The sequence below is a fragment of the Lampetra fluviatilis genome, chromosome 21, assembly GCF_964198595.1.
Source record: "Lampetra fluviatilis chromosome 21, kcLamFluv1.1, whole genome shotgun sequence".
Lineage (NCBI taxonomy): Eukaryota > Metazoa > Chordata > Hyperoartia > Petromyzontiformes > Petromyzontidae > Lampetra > Lampetra fluviatilis.
In genome coordinates, this window is record NC_136295.1 from 9,015,009 (window position 1) to 9,034,911 (window position 19,903).

Consider the following 19,903-nt stretch of genomic DNA (forward strand, 5'->3'; position numbering starts at 1 on the left):
CGAGCGTACGGAAGCAGGAAGTAGCCCCTGCTGCTGCTGCTGGTGGTGGGGTCAGAGTTGGATCCGGGGTGAGTAACCCGGTTGCGCTGTGCGGCAAACGTCGTCACTGGGAAGACAAAGGCGGCCGGGCGTCGTGTTGGCCTACCCTCGTGTGCCGTGCCGACCCTTCAAAAACGCTGTTCTCTAGTGGCACTTGCCACAGCGTTCTGTTGCAGGCTATAAGGTGGGGGGGGGGGCTTTGGCTTTGGTGGTCCCTGCAAGTGAAAGGGGCTTCGTGAAGAGTCAACGTGGTTCAGCGTCACCGTCTGAAAACGAATGCCGCCGGGTCGTGTCGGGTGGTAGTAGTAGTGATCATATTGATAAAGTTTGGTCCTGCAAAGGCCAGTTGAAGGCTGACACGGACGCTTAACGACACATTTACAGAGTGGAGTTACACGGCTGCAGTAAGGTGCGTTTACGATGTGGGACAGACCGCCCTGTGTTATAGCGCTTCCATGTGTGATGGCGAGTTCGAATCATCATTGTTGCTCACGGAACAAAAATAACCCCGATCGTGGCAATAACAATGCCATGTGGACGAAAGCGTCATTTTTTTTGGTAGTGGCAATGAACGAGGGCCATTGCCTGAAACGTCGCCTCGTCAAATTGCACGCTTGTCCTGTTCGTGATGCGCCGCGCACATCGAGGATGTATGTCATCGTCTCGTTGACTGCATTGCGGCGTGAAATTTGACTCCCAATTCGCTTGTGCTTATTGGTATCCGTGGCCTGTACTTCCCGTGTGCGAAGCTTTAGCCGGTTATAAGCACACCCACCTTGGGAGACGCGCACGTGTGCTTATATCGAAGTACTGCAACTACTGTAAATGGCGTGCTTGTTATCAGAAGTTAATGTTGCATTACCCAACCACGACCAGTCGAATCTATGAATGCGTTGCTTATATCAGAAAAGTGCTCGAATAATGTGTGCCTATATCCAGCGTCTACTTTTCCTAATGTACATCACACAGCCTCTATATTTGACTTGTCATCAATAGTACAATACAGCCTTATTGTATGCCATGTCGCAGCACTGCAGTGTGCTTTCATTGTGCACGGTATGGTTCTTTGTGCTTGGAAATATGTCAAGGGCAGTGGATACAAAACAGGACCTTTTTATATTTTTTACACGCTTTTATTTAACTCACTTTGTTGTTGTCGTATCTTCAAATATTGTAACTCAATTATAACCTACTTCCCAATGTGGTATCGACTGCAAACTTCGTATACTTATGTCATACTGATGACAATACTATATTCTATCAAAATAATTAAAATATATATTTTTGTTGTTGTGGAGAGCGGTGGTACAGCGGTTAGCGCACCGCGCTACGAACCGGGGTTCGATTCCCACTGACGGCCACCAACACCAGCCACGATTATCAGAACCGGTCCTGGGCCTCCCCTAGGTCGACTCAGTCTCAAATTAATACCTTGGTGCTGTGTGTAAAAACCTCGCCAACTGGGGAGACAAAGGCGTCCGGGCGTAGTGCTGGCCACCCACCCCCTCGTGTGTTGTGCCGGCCTTCATAGGTGCTGCTCGCTAACAGCACTTGCCCCAACAGTCAGTTGAGGCTATACGGGGGGTCTTTGTCTTTCTCTTGCACGTGTCACCAGATTTGCGTGACTGTATTGACACGGGGCGCAAGATCGGGATGTGCGTCTTACTTTCCGGAGCATCTTATAAACCGGAGAATGTGGCCATGCATAATTAACATTGGTTTTGTGATTATGTTATCGTTGAAAATATTTGCCGTTGTGTTGGTTTTTTAGCAATATATGCATGTCTCAAGAGGATTTAACAATTGGGTCAAATCAAGGTTAATGTTACTGTAATGACGTTCACCTGTTGGTGTAATATAATTGACAGTCCTATCGATATCAGTCACCCCAGGATGGGGGTTGTTTGACCATACTTCACCATGGTGGTCAGTGTGGGTTGGTGAAGGGAGCAAGCAACCCAGGACTGGTTCAGATATCATTAGTAACTGTCCTATACTAATAGCTTCAGTAATGACAAATAGTTATTGTAACTACCATTAACCACTACGAAAGTCATCTTGTAACAATGCAATTTAACCACTAATACCATTGTGTGAAAAATACTTTTATTCTTTACACGGAGAGACAGATATATGAAGGAGACATTGCTTGAGTAATGACATCCGTTTGCCTCCCATCTTCTTCCCAACAGGTGACGGAATGAGCGGTCAGCTGCCGAGCACATCCACAGCAGAGTGAAGATGCTTGGGGCCACCTACGCTGCCTTCGTTCTTCTGTGCGTCGCCTCCCTGGCCCTGGCATGGCTGGCATCCCGAGCCCGGCTGGGAACAGATGCCGTGCGAAACCCAACGTACAGGAACTTCCAACTGCACTTCTATGCTCCTTACTTTCTGGCTCTCGCCGCCGACTGGCTGCAAGGTAAAGCCCCCTTGCAGGTTGTTACGATGTGTTTTCAGGTTTGAGCGCTGATTATATTTTAGCAATATGTCCGACGATTTCGCTTCGAGTGCTGGGAGCCTCTTCAGGAACTAGGTAAAAGATTTGTTTTACGGTTGCGCCTTGTGTTGTACGGCATGATGTCCGATATTGCGCTGGGAGCTTTTTTCTGAGCTCAGTTAATGAAGAAGCTCCGCAGCATGCAAAGCTTAACGTCAGACGTCGTGCTGGACAACACGAGCACAGCCTGAAAACATACCAGGGAACTAAACAGCTGCCGTGATTTATTTGTTTGTTAGCCATGTCGATTTTCTGATTTAATTTGATTACTTTCAGGGGACTGTGGTTATTGGAAATATTAAAACATTCATGAGGCTGCTATAATAGGCACAATAAAGATATTTTACGTGTCAAGTAACAGTAAGTAAAAAGAAATGGGTCCGATTCACCACCATAAACTAAATATTTAAGTCTGTCAGCAAATTAACCTTGCTGAAGCAAGGTTTTCAAGTGCAATTTTGTTCAAGGAGGCAAACTCTGGACCATATTACCCTTTTAGAGTATTGTCAGATGTTTGTGGACTGCTGGTTTACTGGATTTTATAGGCAAAAACCCAGCACGAAACTGAGGCCTGTTCAACATTGGTTCAGAAAGTCCATTTGCAAATGGTTATGACATTTTATTTATTTTTTGTACGATGTAACGGAAAATTGTTAAAACATTTTTTTAAATGTAACTGACAACGTACCAGGAGAGTGCTTAATACATTTTCTTTCATCAGATTAACTCGAGGAAGCTGCCCGTTGCAATTATGAGGCACATTTGGTTTACATGACGGTACATTGTATGTAATTGTCGTTTTGTGAAACTTGTGTCGTAAAAAACGTTGTGGCAACCTTATTTTGTAGCTTCACAAATTCCCTCCAGCCTTGTGTACAGTTGGTACTTTTAAATCTAGTTTGAAAACTCACTTCTTTAAAACAGACTTTTGCGTTTAATTTGTTGTCCTTCCCCGCACCTCCGATTTGCACGGTTGGCTACATACGGCGCAAAAGAAGCTCCTCATACAATTGTCATGATGACTCGACACACTTCTGTTGAGATGCCACTTTATTGAAGACACGTTCACTTGACATCAGGCAGAGACCCGACTGCAACGGCCCTGAGTCTCCCGCGCATCTCCCTTTTGTATAAAATGAGGCCACGCCCCCCCTTCTCGATCATTCTCTCCGACTCTGGACGCTCGCTCTATCGGCAGACTCGACCGGCAGACTCTACCGTCCTCTTCCGTCACCCGACCACGCTCCCTTCTCGAACATTCCCGTAGCCACCAGGCCCTTCGCACTCACAACCGATACCCCTGTCATCACCTCCCGTGGCCACTAGTGCATTTGTACTGTAGGCTGACTTCCCTGTCATTACCTCCTGTGGCCACTCGTCCTCTCACACCGCGTTGAGGCTCTATTGTCATGACGCAATCATACATGTCGGCCACACTGAGCATTGTGTGTTGTCGGACAGGGCCCTACCTGTACAAGCTCTACAGCCACTATGGCTTCCTGGAGCCGCAGATCGCCGTGCTGTACGTGTGCGGCTTCGCGGCGGGCCTGCTGCTGGCACCGTTTGTCGGCACGCTCGCCGAGCGTCTGGGCGGCCGGCGCACGTCGTGCGTCCTATTCTCGCTCCTCTGCGCCGCCAGCTGCCTCCTGAAGCTGTCGCGCGGCTACTTTGTCCTGCTCGTGGCCCGAATCCTGGGTGGGATCTCCACCGCCCTCCTCTTCACAGCCCATGAGGTGCAACATTCCGACTGCCTGCCTACCATGCGCGCGCAACTTTTGTTGGTGAAACCCACAAAAGAGTGATTGCTTTTACGCAGACAAATGTGGACCAAAATGCCATGTTAGAATCTTGACGAATACCTTCGATTCTTGCTTCAAATAATTGATGGATTGATTTAAAATGAATGCACAATTCGCATCCAGTTTATGTAAGCAAATAAATGCACTCCCAACGCACAGCGGGTGCGTCATGTTGAAAGTAAGTGACAGTCAGTGGGCTTGAGCGGGGTAGTCTTGCTAGGTGTGATGGCACGTGGTTGAATCCGGTGATGGAATGATAGCAAAAGTCACTGTGGATATGGAACCATGAGATCAATCCGTATGCAGGAGCTCGATGGATTGTGGCATCACAGGACCTTAATCGTTAGGTAGACAATAGTTTATAACACATTTTGCATTTGCACATAAAAATCCTACTACAGGTCAATAAAGTCTCCAGCCTGGTTCAGCATAAACCGCTATTGGCCAGTTCGTAAGATCCACCAAAACTTTACCCAGTGAGGAGCAAGGCACACCTATGAATGGGATGTATAGTTACTTCCAGCCATTCTCAATCTGACAATTGATGAAGGCTTCTCCACACCATGTCAGTTATGGGGTTGTTTTGACTACACTTTAGATTCGTGCGGATTTTGAAGGGGGGGGGGGGTCCAGGACTGGCTGGGAATGATCTTAAGTTGCAGAATTTGAGAGCAAAGTGTGCGATATCAATACTGTGCCACCTCTGCACTCCACGTCTTACACCCCGTCCAAAAGACATTTGAGTCACCTTGAAACTGCCCACTCGTATAACCCGCTTGCAGCTACCACATTCATTTTGCCTCCCTTGCTTCTCTCGTTTTCCCCAAGCGCAGACCTGGTACCAGCACGAGCACAGGCAGATTCATGACTTCCCAGCAGAGTGGGTGGATGGAACTCTGGCCGAGGTGGCCCTGTGGAACGGGGCCATTGCGGCCGTGGCGGGCGTCGTAGCCAACGTGGCCGCGGAGACGCTGGACTTTGGGCCGGTGGCCCCGTTCGTGCTCGCCGTGCCCTTCCTGGCCGTCTCGGGGGCGCTGATCGTCTGGCGCTGGGATGAAAATCGCAGCACGACCAAGGTTGGGCTGAGGAGGAGCTGCATTGAGGGACTGCAATGCCTGCTGTCCGACCGCAAAGTGCTGCTGCTTGCGGCTATACAGGTATTGTGGCGACGTTCATCGCAGTCAAAGGTAAAGGTGCAGCCCTTGCAATTGCTTGCTCGTGCCGCTGCTGGTATAAGGGCCTCCACTAGAGAAAGTTCTAAAGGGCCCCCTCTGGAGGAGAATCGGCCTATTCTTTTATGCTGGACAGACGTCTTGGAAGAGGTTAAAGTACCCCCACCACACACAACTTCCCGATCAAATAACCGTGGCTCACGCGTTTATATTACTGGATAGACAGACGTGGGTGGGGGGGTGTAGGCAACTTCCCAAATTTTCAACTGCAGCAAAGTGAGATGGATCAGCAGACCACTAGATTGCAAGTTCAGGGTGCCATTACACCATGGCAACAATGCCAATTGATATATGTAATTGTATCATGAAATATAAAAAGAACTAGAATACGTTACGTAGTATAAATGCTTACATCCAGTCGCTTGAAACACTACCCACAGGCCCTGTTCGAGAGTACCGTCTACATGTTCGTGTTCCTGTGGACTCCCGTGCTGGACCCTTGGAACGCGCCGCTCGGCATAGCCTTCTCCTCCTTCATGCTGGCCAGCCTCGCCGGCTCGTCGCTCTACCGCCTCGCCACATCGCCCTCTCGCCCGCTCGTGCAGCCCACGCATGCCCTGCTGCTCTCCGTGGCACTTGCGCTCGGCGCGTTCGTGCAGCTGGTGTGGAGCACGGCTCCCCCCAACGCTAGTCCCTACCGCTCCTTATTGGCTTTCCTGGCTTTCGAGTTCGCGGTCGGCGTCTACTTCCCAGCCGTTGCTTTCCTGCGTAGCAAGGTTTGTACACGTATGTACGTGTCTGTGCTGAACTTTTTTCACACCGTGTGTAGCCAACTGTGCTAATCGGAGGTGCGGGGAAAGGACAACAAACTAAACACCAAAAGCATTTCAAAAGAAATTAGTTTTCAGTCGAGATTTTTTTAAGTGCATAGCTCATTGGCTTCCTAACATTGCAAGGAAGAACGTTCCAGACGGCCACAGAAGCGCATCTGAAAGTGAATGATGTAGTGTCCATCTTTGTTTGATGGTTAGGCAAAACCTGCTGCGAGGATGACCAGAGCTTGCATGGTTTATGCTCATTGACAAGATCAGCAAGGTATTGTGGTTTATTTGTGGCAAGCACTTTGGGTGAAATGAGTGCAACCTTATAATGTATTCGTTCGGCAGTCTACTCGCAATTGATTGGAAGGATGCCTAGCAATCATCGCCCCCTACCGCTAAACTACTGCAGCCCTTTCGTGAAAGATTTTATAGCTTCGTGCTATACGAATGGCGTGAATACAAAATATACTCATTATTTGGTTTTATTTAACAATTCGACTGTACACGAGATCAACCACGTATGCATAGGTGAACTGTCTGAAACCTACTACTGTCTTACCCCTTCCTCCTTGCTCCCACCCTCTAATCATCTCTGCTGGTCTTATTTGTTTTTATTATAATTATTACATCAATTTACAGACATTCTTAACCATTGAATGAATCCTTCCCCCACACTCTGTCAGTCATGGGGATTATTTGACCATACTTCACCATGCTGGTCAGTGTGGGAGAAGCATGGGGGAGAGCAGGCCCAGTTTTGTTATCGCTCGGCACTTATGTTAGCTGTGCCTGGGAATTGACCTCGAGTCACCAGGCTGATAGCGCAGCACGCTAACCACTGTACCACCACTCCACCGCATGTTTTTGTTACCATTTATGTAACCACAGCATTTCCCTATCCACGCAAGGAACCTTTCGTATTCATGCAGTTAATTGAAAGTCTGTAGTAATGTTTAAATCCCTCTGCCATCACAGGGTTAAATGTCCAATTGGCAATATGGAGTTGATATCGATCTGCCTCGGTTTGCCAAAGCGCCCATGCTAGGATTTGTCCAATAGTTACTGCATTTGAATTGCAGGGTGAGCATTGTGCTGGGGGGCACAGTATACTGGAGAGGCACTATATAAAATGGATGGTAACAGTGATAAATGATTGATAGCATTTAATATTAAAAGCATCATAGCTGTCAATCATACCTGTTAAATATACAGCTCACGTCCTTCCGTCAGATAAGGTCCAATTGGCATGACTCCATTTATTTATTTTTCTTGTCAAAAGAGGAATCTGGTCAGCAACTGTTAGTCTTTGGATATATTTTTGACAGGCATAATGCCCTTCTCTGAATGCACCCAATCTTGAGATCTCCGAAGCAAAGTCTAGTAAGTACATTGATGGGAGACTGAATGGGAATACGTGTTGTAGGCTTGAGCAACGAGGGTTTTGAATCAATTTAGAGATTTAAGTGGTACCCTTTTGTGTTCATGGGTTTTATTCCCCATGCCAAATATTTATTAATGGCATTAACAAAACACCCCAATGCTAGACCAGCAATACTTGGGGAGACTTTTAAGGAAATAATACATTTACAAATTTTAAGAGTTAGGATAGCCAATTATTTAAGCAATTAAATACTCTTATTATCAGCTCGATTACTTCACTGCCATAAGTTTCACGGTGGTTGTTAAAGATCCCGTGGAGTTATAAAAAAAATAGACCATATGTGTGTGGCCGTCATGGTCCAAATAAACGACTCATAAATTACTTAGAGTAAACGGGAAGCGACATAACATGGCCCCCTACTGGCAGACAAAGGCCCACTTGCAGGCCCACTTTTGCATTCACCTTGTGCGTCACAGGGACAGCTGCCAACCTGCCGCCGGTTGTCCCCTGCCGCGGGGCGCTTCAAGAAGTCCCGTACAAGAGGCGCTGTATTTATATATTAAGTCGTGACGACGATGACAAGTGTCACGACGATGACAAGTGTCCCGACGCTACCCACAGGTCATACCGGAGAAGAGCCAGGCGGGGGTACTGGGTTGGCTGCGTGTGCCGCTGAACACGTTCACGTGCCTCGGGCTGCTCGCACTGCACGACGCAGACGTGCGCACGGGCCCCCGCGACGTCTTCACCATATGTGCGGGGCTTATGCTGGCGACGCTCGTGGCCAGCCTGGTCTTCTGCTGGATGAGCCGGCAGGATGAACAGCAGGTGCAGGAGTCCCAGCAGCAGCAGCAGCAAGAGCCGCAGCAGCAAGAGTCGCAGCAGACTCCGTTCGACAGTCTGTCGAGTCCCGTGCAGTGACGCTTTGTGGCTGTGTGGATGGTACGAAATGGGTTTGTTGCGGTGCATAGGATTTAAACTATTATGAATGTCTAAGTTTATCATGTATATTGGTTTATGATGGATGTATGCTTGGGTGAGTAGAGAGGGACTAAAGAGGAGAGGTAGTGGATGAGTTTCGGTTGAAAATCATTGGGATGTTAATTTAATGTATTTTTGGGCAAACAAAGTGACATCACCTGATGCAATGTGACGCCACTTTTGGTGGGAACAGCGTGGATGTGATGTCATTGTTACCTGATGCAATGTGACGCCACTTTTGGTGGGAACAGCGTGGATGTGATGTCATTGTTACTTGATGCAATGTGACGCCACTTTTGGTGGGAACAGCGTGGATGTGATGTCATTGTTACTTGATGCAATGTGACACCACTTTTGGTGGGAACAGCGTGGATGTGATGTCATTGTTACCTGATGCAATGTGACGCCACTTTTGGTGGGAACAGCGTGGATGTGATGTCATTGTTACCTGTAATGTCATTTGATCGGATTGCCGTAGTCCTACAATTTTTTTCCAGATCATCTCAAAGTTTTCAGCAAAATTTTTGGATTTTGTTAGATTCATCCAAAAATTAGGAACGCATCCCCAAGGAGACAGTCATTTGTTGACAATGAGTTTGCGTAAATTGTTCGGATATGCTCTTTTTGTACTGAAAAAGAATGCCAGTGTGAATATAATCACTGTTACAGGAATTATGTATATCTTTGTATTATCAGCAAAGTATCTATTTAAAGCATTGAATAAGGTAGCTTTGTTTACAATTGTCATACTTTGCATGCGGCTATTTTGTAATTTAACATAATGGATGACAGTCAACACCTACATTTATATACACGTGTAAAACTAAAATTTGCGTTAAATCTTGAGCACCAAGCACGTGTTGTGTGTGGTGGTGGGGTCAAGTGTGGGTACCTCTTCCAACACATCTGACAAGCGTGGAAGAGTAGGCCATATACCCTCCAGAGCGTGGGCTTAAGAATGTTCTCTTGTCGGAGGCCCTTCTGCATGCAGTTGCCTACGCAAGCAACTGCAAATTTACCTTGGATCACATTGCTTGCATTGCAAATGATACATAATTTTACTGCTGTAAACAACTTGCAGAATTATGAGCTTCAAAGATAAGTGGAAAATACAACTGTAGCAGATTTTAAAAAAACTTTATTGTGGGCATTGTATTTTAGTTGCGTGTTACACAAATAGCACCTGTAAACTAAATGACGAGATTGACATACAAGTCGATTAGTGACATATATCAAACTAATGCATATTTACGTTCGTCAACACAACGCACAACTTTCTAGACCAATGAAAACACAACAGATCATCTTCGTTTCATCCTTCCGAAATAAGTTGTGCTATATTATGGAGGTTACGAATTACACGATAATAATTTAAAATATAAATTGACAAAACATTACTAAAACACACGGCTGATCTCATAATAAAATACATAAACACAATGAGCAGTCACATTCTTCAGATTTGTAATAAACAAAACGATGGAGAGGTGTAAAAATTGTGCGGATTATTATTTAAGAGCAACAAGGTGAATGTGTGGGGTGAACTGTGCAACTGGAATTTTTCGTTGAATACCGTGTTCTTCAGCGCCACAGAGGAAAGGTCTTCTCGCCCTCCTGAAAAGAATAACAATTGAATGATTACCCATGTATATAATTACAATACCCTCCCCCTCTTTGCCTCGAATCACTGCACCAGATTGGATTGAATTAAATGATGACGTCACCCTGATGCTGCTCTATTTAAGACCGGAAGCAACAGGAGAGCTTCACCATTCTTGCCCGATGAAGCTGATTGTAATTGTCAGCGAAACGTCGTACTCAAATTTTCAAATGCTGTTGATTCCCTCTACAGCACACCGGTGGGCTAAAGAAGTGGATTATTTTGTCCTTTGAAAAACGTGACACATTTTTTACTGTTTGGCCGTGTCGGGTGGTGGAGGGTTACGACACATTTATAAATAACGCGATCTGACCCAAAAACCTTTATTATAAGATGTAGTCAGTTAAACATAAAGCCAAGCAATCCCGTAAATGACATATTTTCTAATGCAAAGGACCATTAAACATCAACATAGCCGACGACTTGTTTTGATAGCTATCCGGTTTGTTTTCAGGTTGTGCCGCATCTTGTTATGGCATTATGTTTTGACGTTTTGCTGCACGGGGCTAGGAGCTTAAGCAAACACATGGTACAACTCAACGGACACACGAGAGAGCAGTATAAACAACTGCGAAAACCTATACAGTAGTAATTTGTATAGATAGTCCACCTTGAACAGCATTTTATTGTTGGTGCTTAGAGTATTTGGCTGCTATACATATCTACGTGATGAGCCACTTCAGTTGAGCTATCATGTGGCCAGGTCTCTTCTGACAATAGCTCGGTAGGTTTTACCTGGTAAAATAAAGTTTAGTTAAGTTGATTTAAAAGTCCATAAAAGTTTGTATTTAAAATAATGTTTAGTAAAGGGTTTAAAGTATTTATTTCAATAAATATACCACCATTTTTAAGGCCCTTTTATTATTTTTCCTATTTGTGGACAATGTTTTAATGTGGGCCTTTGCACTCTCCACTGACGACTTACCCCAATTAATTGAGAATCATTACACACCTCCACTAACCAGTCGCTTATCCCCCCCCATTGATGAGAAACCTGCTCCCTTGCACACGTGCGTTATCTCCGGGTACTCTGGTTTTCTCACACATATAGGACCACGGCTTTGACAAATTGTTGGAGCTGGGTTCTGGCTGCCTTCCAGCTTGCCTGTGGTTTCCCACGCCTCTCATTAATTCTCTCTTTCATTCGATAGTGAACAGAAACTGCGTCGGTTACAAATTTAAGTTGACGACTATCTTCAATATTGTTAACGCACGCCAATGGCATCGGGGGCATCCGCGGACGGGGCGACTCGCCACCGGAAAGCCACGCTCATGTGCCGTCTCCAGACTGGGTTCCTCCGCAGCGCGACACTGCCCACCACGACGTCTCCAGGAGTCACCGCCACGGGGGAGTCCAACATGAAGAGCGTTTGCTTCCAGTGTGTGGCGCTAACGGAGAATTCACACACGCAGAGTGGGGAAGGCAACAACAAAAAACACGTGAAGGTAAAGGGTACTGTTTTGAAAGTGCTTGTTCAAGCCACTGCTGGTGAAAATTCCTCCGCTTGAGGAAGCTTTAGAGAGCCCTCTGAGGGTTTTTTTTGGTCTTCACCATTACACCCTGGCCCACGCCCAACGATCCTCTGACACCCATAAACTCGTGCCTCCCACCAAACTCCACTTCGTTGGTGATAGGGCCCTCTCAATTTCTTCTAGGCTATGGAACACACTGCCCATTGAGATAATATCTGCCGAGTCAATTTCCACCTTCAAATCTCAATTAAAAAAACTCATCTGTTAAAAAGGTCTTGCAATCTAGCTTTTCTTACAATCTATCTTCAATTCCCTCAACTCTCCCACCTAGTATATTCCGTCCCTTGAATGCTCTCTATGCTGCTATGATGTTTTATACACATGCCAGTGTTTTTTTTCCATGTAATAAGATTTTTTTTAGTATGTATAATATTTGAATACGTTTTACTGTTTAGTGCTTTGAGCGTGAGAAAAAGCGATATATAAATAAAATGCATTATTATGCTGACGAGGTGGGAGAACCCACACTTAATCCCCATCGTGTGTGGCTTGCCGATCGCCTGTGCTGTACCCGGGTGAGGGGTGGGGCTGGTCACTCCGTGGTGCCCTTATAAAACTCAACGTTTAACCTACACACTACACTATACACGACACGATACACTACACTTATACAGGTAAAACAACAGCTTCCACACTGCCGACCAGGGATTATTTGTCTGTCGTGCACGAATGCCCTGTCAAACCAAGTTCCTACCTGCCCACTCCGAAGGAACGTGTTATTTGGCGTGAGCGCCTGAATACAAATCCTTATTCCTGGTCACCTCTTAAATGACAATGATATATTGAAACCATGACCAGTTATTAAAATATTTTTCCCAGCAACTACAGTGCTATTACATATTTTAAAACTAATTTTCATCATTTATTTTAAAAGACTCAAACGAATGACATTGTGCGTCTCAGTTGTGTGTCATTATGATAATGGGGAATTTGAGCTTATTGTTCAGAGCTTTATGGGTAGTGGCGCAGCTGGTGAAAGACGTGTGGTAGTTTTTGGAAGGATTCGAAAGCAATATTCACCTAACCTTTTATTATTACACCTTAATGCCATTCAGGCACATGGGCTCATTGTTGCTTTATGTCTGGTCCATCGCATCGTACAAAAGAAACTACCTTTATTATTTACGACTTCCTATGCCCTGGCATTAGTTCAATTACTGCCGCTCTTGTCCACTCCAGAAAATTATTTCTTGCTGCGGCTGGCCTACCTGATGACGGAGGCTTGTGTTGCTTCCTGTTGTATATGTTGGTTATGAAAATTTGTTATGTTGTATGCGTGCGTGGGTGAAATTATTATGTTGTATATGTGGGTTATGAATATTCAGTGAAAATAATAATAATCAAATGAAATTTGGTCAAATGTGTAATTATCCGGAAATATGTTAATTTATGTAATTATGCACATTTAATTATGCCAATTCTAGAGGTAATCGTAGTAATTATGCGAGTGGGTGTAATTATGATAATACAAGTCGTTATGATAACCAGACCCCGCCTCGGTGACGAGGGTGGGTTATCGATCGGAATAAGGCAATTAATCGTATGCAGTTATGCAGGTGTGGTGTAAGTATGCAAGATTACTTAGATTAACTCGGCATCGTTGTCTAGGTTCGTCTCATTCTCGCTTATATTTTAGGTCCCCGGTTCACCCCGTTATCGCTTTAACATTTACTGAGTATGTATTAGTGTGTTTATTAAGGTCACCAAGTTCAGATCTCAACGCAGAAGCAGATCTTATGCATAGATTTCAGGAAAGAATCACACAACCACTTCTGTATTAATCAATTTATTACTAATTCAACCTCAACTATGATATAGTATGCGAACTCTCAATCCCGGAACGTCAACACGGCATCAATACAGCATCATCAACGATTGTCTGATTTCACTTTGACACGGCACATAGATCCCGCATAACGCGATGGTTGTTAGTGAGAGAGAGAGTCGTTAAAACATGCAAATACTATGCTAAGAAAAACCTTAACGTTAATGAATGAAAGATACTTGAAAGATTATACGGCGATAAAAAAACACAATCAAAAACAGTTATTATTCTTAAAGGCACCAATCTCAACAGATACATCGGCAGGTTATCTGACAACAGAATGGCTCGGAGTAAGGGCCTGCGACGGTGCTCCTTTTCCGAAGATCGTTATCTTATACTAAGTTTACTAATTGGGGACCAGATCACCTGATAAGGATCTGGTGGGCCACCACTCCCCACGTGAGCGTGGCTTGGCGGAAGGAGGTGCCAAGAATCAATTCGTATTGATGGATCTGTTGGGAATTTATGCGATTAAGAGTACAGCCCACTAAATATTAAAGATAAAAATTACGAATACTCTTATAAACGACGGATGGCCATCACTCGGTCTCGAGTGTTTTTGAGTGGTAAGAGTTGTCTTGAATAGTCAGTGTTCGGAGTCGGTTCTTTATGTCAAATAGACGCCTGGTGGTCGTGTGGTGAGGGGGCGGTGCGCGTCATACGTATCAGTCGCTCCCCTGTCGCCGTGGTGAATTGGTTGGATGCCTGTTGATACGCTGTCGTAGTTCGGAACCCGGTCGGTAGGTGGCGCCCACAGCTCGCTCGCAGCGTGCAGGGTTGGGTCGTCAACCAGGGGAAGCACAGAGCCTCGTCGCCAAACCGCGATTCTCGCCACTCCGGCGACAGCAGAGACCTCTGACTCGGCAGAGGTTGACCCACGCAGGCCGAGTTGAGCTGTCAAGCGGGTCTTGCCCGCCTGCAGAGGAGATGGGGAGCCGCTTGAGTCGAGCCCCGAGAGCCGATCGAACTCGGCTGAGTCCCAGACGAGCTGAAGAGTCGAGCCGACCCGCTGGTCGCAGCTCGCTCCTGAGTCGACCCTCCCGGTCGAGCTGAAGATGAGTCGAGCCGACCCGCTGGTCGCAGCTCGCTCCTGAGTCGACCCTCCCGGTCGAGCTGAAGATGAGTCGAGCCGACCCGCTGGTCGCAGCTCGCTCCTGAGTCGACCCTCCCGGTCGAACTCCTGAGCCGACCCTCCCGGTCGAACTCCTGAGCCGACCCACTGGTCGAACTCGGCTGATGAGTTGACCCTCCTGGTCGAACTGGTTTCCAATGCTCAGGGTCCTTTCTTTTATGCCGAAAAATCCCTTTGGACCCTGCCCACAAGGCGGGGTTTCTTTTGATTTACTGTGTCAGGATCTCTCCGTAGGTAGGTGTGTCCATGTGTGTGTACGTACGTCCGTATGTCCTTGTGTGCCTCACCCATGGTATATTCCGTTGTCATATTCCCTCCATAAAATCCACGAGCAAACAATCAGGTGTTACAAAATTGCCTCGAGGTCGTCTCTCTGTCTGGGTGCGATATTATCTCTTGTTTGGCCTTCTTCATGAACCAAAACACAGACGTTACAAATCGTCTCATAGGCATCTTTGTCCGTGTTGCACCACCTGGAGGGAGGGGCAAACTCCCTCCGACCCTCACTGACGCACAAAGAAATGGGTAAGAGTTTTAAGCTAACATTTGTCCCTTACCATTTCCCAGTTATGATTCTGTATGTAACCTAAGGTCTGTCGTTTCCCATCGTGGTGCTTGACTCAAGTGGAGGTGTTTCCCCGAGCGTATACACTCCTATCCCGCGCTGCGGGGATACAAAGACGGCCGGGATCTCCCTTTCTCTCCGACCCTGGGTTTAACATCGCTCTTTTATTATGTATTTTATATTCGACCTGGTGGTGATTCATCCCGTTATGCTTCGGGTCGAGTTGTATATAAAGTATTAAAGTATGGAAATAACATTTCATATCAATAACTTTAGCCTACCCTGTTGTTAAATTCCGACTTTAACGTGACTTTAATAGCAATACAGAATAATTGAGCTTTTTGACTTAACTAGGCGAACACGAACTTCTGGTGACCCCCGCAGCCTCGCTGTTCAGCTGAGCCAGCATCCTTGAGAGAGGCACAACACCCTTATTCTCGTCTCACTGTGGTCATCCAACCTTCTGCTCTGGGAGTGTGATTAATTTCAGGACAAGGCCCCCTCACGTTCAGACGTGCAGGGTTGTTAATCAGCTCCCTCTCCTGTGTACACAACCTTGAGCTGGGTTTATCTTGGCTCCCTCAGCTGCAGGAGAACAAGGCGTATTTCTCCTCCCTGTGTGCACGTGTTCCAATTAGCTCGAAATCCCTAAACACACAATCAGTGATGACCCCCGGCCTTCTGTGGCCGTGATCCAGACAAAGGCGCCTCTGCTTCCTTTCATTGCCTTCGAGTCGACACTGCCCCATTATTCGCCCATGTGCTGAGGTCATAGATGGTTGGGCTTTTTGCCTTAACTCTGTCTGGCTGACTCTCCCACTGTCTCTGCCCTTATCTTTCCTTGAAGCAAGGTTGCAATTCTGCCATCCTAGCCCTCCTTCAGTTCATTACTCAACAACACCTGGTGTTTTGCAGCCTGCTGCTTTTTGGTGTGTTTTCATTCATTATATATCAACCTTGGAAGAAGGCTAGGATACAACATTCCGAAACATCGTGATTTAATTTAGTTATTTTTATTTTCACCTACGTGACTTTACCGAAAGAACCAAAGAGTATGGATCCTTGCAATCACGAAAACTTAAAATCTAGAATTAAATTACTGCCATTCGTGTGCACGCGGTGGTGGGTTTTGTGTTTAGTACAGAGAAGCTGATATGCAGGCTACACACAAGTTCACTTCTCGGTCACAGCCCACAACACCAGTGGCCTAAAACAAGTCGACTCGGTATAAAATAAGCACCATGGTAAACGTTTCCACAGGGAATGAGATGAAATAAGGGATTGCAGGACCAGCAGGGATGGCGAAGTTGTTCAATGGCTGTCATCAGGCAGTGGATAGATAATGGATCATGATGTTGGAATTAAATAGAAAGCATAGTTTAAACTTTTTTTTTTAAACATTACACGGAAAATTATGTTATTAGGTTCCAAAGTACCACAATAGGTTTACATTGAATTAATATTTGCAGGCATAATTGTATATTGCAAATGGATAATGCCATCGCAGGATCATGCGGTGGGTCGGATTGGAAAGGCCTTCATCCAGCAGTGGATTTATCGTGGCTAATGATGATGGGAACAATGCAGAAATGTCAGGCAGGCTTACGTGCTCATGGGTCCTGTGTCCAAAATTATGGAAGGGTTGGAGTCGGGGCACTTAAATTCTGTGCTGAACCACGCCGCAAACCCGTGCATAGGTCCTGCTTTCTTGACCTCGAATATAAATTCGTAAGTAATCTCCTGTAAAAAACAACAACAAAATAGCAATTAAATAATTCCTCTGCATCACTTTGGTTATTCATCATGTATTATTTATGCTGCGTTTCGCATGCAATACATTTTTGAAACGCCAGGAGGGGTGTTTGAGATTAATAACAAAATAAAACACAGTAAATATATGATTGCAGATGAAATGCAATTTGGGAAAAAACAATGTAGTATAGACAATATACACAAACAAGAATAAAGATCTCAATTAAAAGCTCAACTGCGCTTGAGGCTACTCTCTTATTTCACCACTTCATTTGAGTTACTATGCATTGGATTAAACACACACATATTGGTCATAAAGCAACACTTTGCAGATATCTTTCTGCGCAGAAACAAGGTAATCACGTGCAGCCGATGGGCCAAGGGAGTTGTGGTTGGTTTCACCTGGGGTGGCAAATACTGCCCGTGTCCACATTGGGCAGAAATCTGCACACTAACACTGTCTTCTATCCACACTTACTATTTTCATATTTCATGTATGTTTCACGTCACGTAAATACTTTTGAAAGTTTATATTCTCTGCCAAACATACTAAGTTACCCTACTTTTATGTAATTGTTCTCACAAAAAGCAAGCAGGTTGACCTTGCTATCATGCATATTTGTTATCCAGAGATAAAATGTTTCAATAGCATGATGATTAGCACTTGCCACCTGGGGTGGTACCAATAAACCATTTCTGGGCTAACGGCTCGAGGGCCAATCAATGGGCGTACCTCCAAATCGGAAGTTTGCACTTTGCTCATGTCCAACTGCAGGATGCAGCATGGCTCTGCCAGGCAGTCGTCTGGGTCCATCTGGTGGTCGTGCTTGGGCTTGGAGAAAAATTCCTTCGCCGCCTCAGTCCTGCGGCCAGCGGTAGATGACACGAGTTGTGAAGCTTCATTGCACGCAGTGAAACAACCTGGGCTGCTGAAACCACTGAAATTAAAATGTTAATCACTTGGTTTGGCCCTATTTTAAAGCCCCATATAAAGGTTGAATAATTACATAAAATCGCTCCGCTGATTGTTTATCGTTAAAAAAATAAAAACATTCGAGTTGTAGTCAGTTTTTCAGCCAGAAAATTTTCATTTGCACGTGTTTTTCCTACATTTTTCTGTAATTCTTGTAATGTTTACTAAAATAGCATCTGGGATCATTCAGTGTTTGACTCAATATTCCAGCAGTCATTTCTGGCTAAGCATGCAACAATGCATCGATCAATTCACTAAAAGATTACATTTTTAAAAATCTTTTGCCTTTCCCCCCAATTGTATCCCATTTGTGAGCAATGAAGTACGCAAAGCTGCATGACCATTCGTGTTCAGGAACTTACCTCTGAAATCCCCGTCAAGGCGGCAGCATTTTCCCACCCGCTATGCTGCCGAGAGGAATCTTGGAAAGCAGTCTTTTGTTTATTCTAAGAGCTGGAAATTATCAAATTTAATGTGATGTTTTTTTGTGAAGTCATTGATGACCAGGCTGAGAACAAACAACCGAATCCACTTGATCATAGACGGCTGCCTGGATAAGATTTCTCAGCAGTGCCAGCTCATTGCTCCGACTCCTGACCCATCTCTTAAAAAACACATTATTATGCTCATGATACATGAAATCGAATCAGGTTCCATAACAATGAGTTTGAATTAATGAGAAACAATAGAAACATGGTGAAAATGTGGCCGAAAATATATATTTTCGTGCAGCAAAAAATACATGTCCGAATCATGCCAATTCATAGAATCGCTGCGTGCGCCGAATCATTACAAACCCAGTTATCCTTCTTTATATGAAGGCTATGACTGCTGCCTTTGGCCAGGGTGCTTCTCCATACCACACCTGAGCTGGCTGAAGTCCAGTTCATACTGCCAGTCCCAGAAGCCAATCTTGTCCGTGTATTCACGCTGAGCAGAGCAGGGCGTCAAGTGCAGGGCAGCTGTTGAGGGCCACATGACTCCTCCATCTCGCAGCCAGCGGTCACGGGCTTGCAGCACCGACTCGATCATGAACTCAAACTGGGCAATAAAATGAACAGCAGCGTCACTCAAAATCTGCTTTGGACACCAAGGTCTTGAACTGACAAAAGCCTTACGTCGGTTCTCTGCTATCGCCCCCTCTGTGTGGAACTCTATCCCTTTGCACATCCGCAACATCAAATACACTCCGGCTTTCAAGAAACATCTAAAGGCCTATCTGTTTGGTCAGGCTTTCTAGCAGCCCTGAGCTTGGCTCTGCGCCTCTGAGTTTTTGCTGCAAAATCTGGTGCGTTTTGTCATTATTATTATTGTGAGCTCAAGGTTTTACTTGATATTAAACCATTCACCTGGATGCTGCCATGGTGTAATGGGCGACCACAATGGACTGGCAATCTAGAGGTCACCAGTTCTATTTGATCTCCCAGCGTGGCAGCTGAAACGAGTGCAATTTTCTTGAATGCCACTTTTGCCCCTGTCCACCCAGCAGCAGTATAAATGCATACATGACAGTTAGTCAATTGGCAAGTCACGCTTGGTGTTGTAAAGTGTGGGTAACTTCCGCTTCCAAAATGTCTGACTAGGATGTAAGGAGAGGAGGCCCTTTAGAGCTTCCTCTCTTGAGCTTCGGACAACAGTGGCAGCCACGAGCAATTGCAGGTCTGCACCTTTATATTTTACCGCAAAGGCAATGACACCATGGACAGCAAAGCTCACATTTTAGTTGTTGCTGGACTGCCAGGAGGCAACATTAAATGAGATAAAGTGAGTATT

The 19,903-nt window shown here is 45.5% G+C and overlaps 2 protein-coding genes across 9 annotated transcripts in view; one reads left to right on the forward strand and one right to left on the reverse strand.

The window, feature by feature from the left end:
• On the forward strand, nt 1-10,186 carry SLC61A1 (solute carrier family 61 member 1). 2 transcript variants are annotated; one of them, XM_078866014.1, is made up of 6 exons: nt 1-68; nt 2,232-2,458; nt 3,998-4,269; nt 5,169-5,492; nt 5,948-6,283; nt 8,331-10,186. In XM_078866014.1, exons 2-6 carry the CDS (start codon nt 2,281-2,283, stop codon nt 8,628-8,630), a joined length of 1,410 nt encoding a protein of 469 aa, XP_078722140.1. In that variant the 5' UTR covers nt 1-68; nt 2,232-2,280; the 3' UTR covers nt 8,631-10,186. The 2 variants fall into 2 exon arrangements, with proteins under 2 accessions (XP_078722140.1, XP_078722139.1); XM_078866013.1 differs by having other exon boundaries at nt 40-448.
• Nucleotides 10,175-19,903, reverse strand: part of PRMT2 (protein arginine methyltransferase 2) — a 27,541-nt gene continuing 17,812 nt past the window's right edge. For 4 of the 7 annotated variants that reach the window (XM_078866017.1, XM_078866020.1, XM_078866015.1 and 1 more), the window contains 5 exons: nt 18,996-19,171; nt 17,891-18,020; nt 17,012-17,145; nt 11,605-11,739; nt 10,199-10,304 (listed from right to left, as the gene is read on the reverse strand). In XM_078866017.1, coding sequence (XP_078722143.1) covers nt 10,199-10,304; nt 11,605-11,739; nt 17,012-17,145; nt 17,891-18,020; nt 18,996-19,171 — 681 coding nt within the window. The other 3 variants (XM_078866021.1, XM_078866019.1, XM_078866022.1) reach the window with 2 other exon arrangements.

Excerpts from the sequence above, each read along its gene's own strand:
- SLC61A1 (XM_078866014.1), top strand. The coding sequence starts at position 2,281 with ATGCTTGGGGCCACCTACGCTGCCTTCGTTCTTCTGTGCGTCGCCTCC. Across the intron at positions 5,493-5,947 it reads TGCTGCTTGCGGCTATACAG|GCCCTGTTCGAGAGTACCGT; the intron begins GTATTGTGGCGA and ends CACTACCCACAG. Across the intron at positions 6,284-8,330 it reads TTGCTTTCCTGCGTAGCAAG|GTCATACCGGAGAAGAGCCA; the intron begins GTTTGTACACGT and ends CGCTACCCACAG.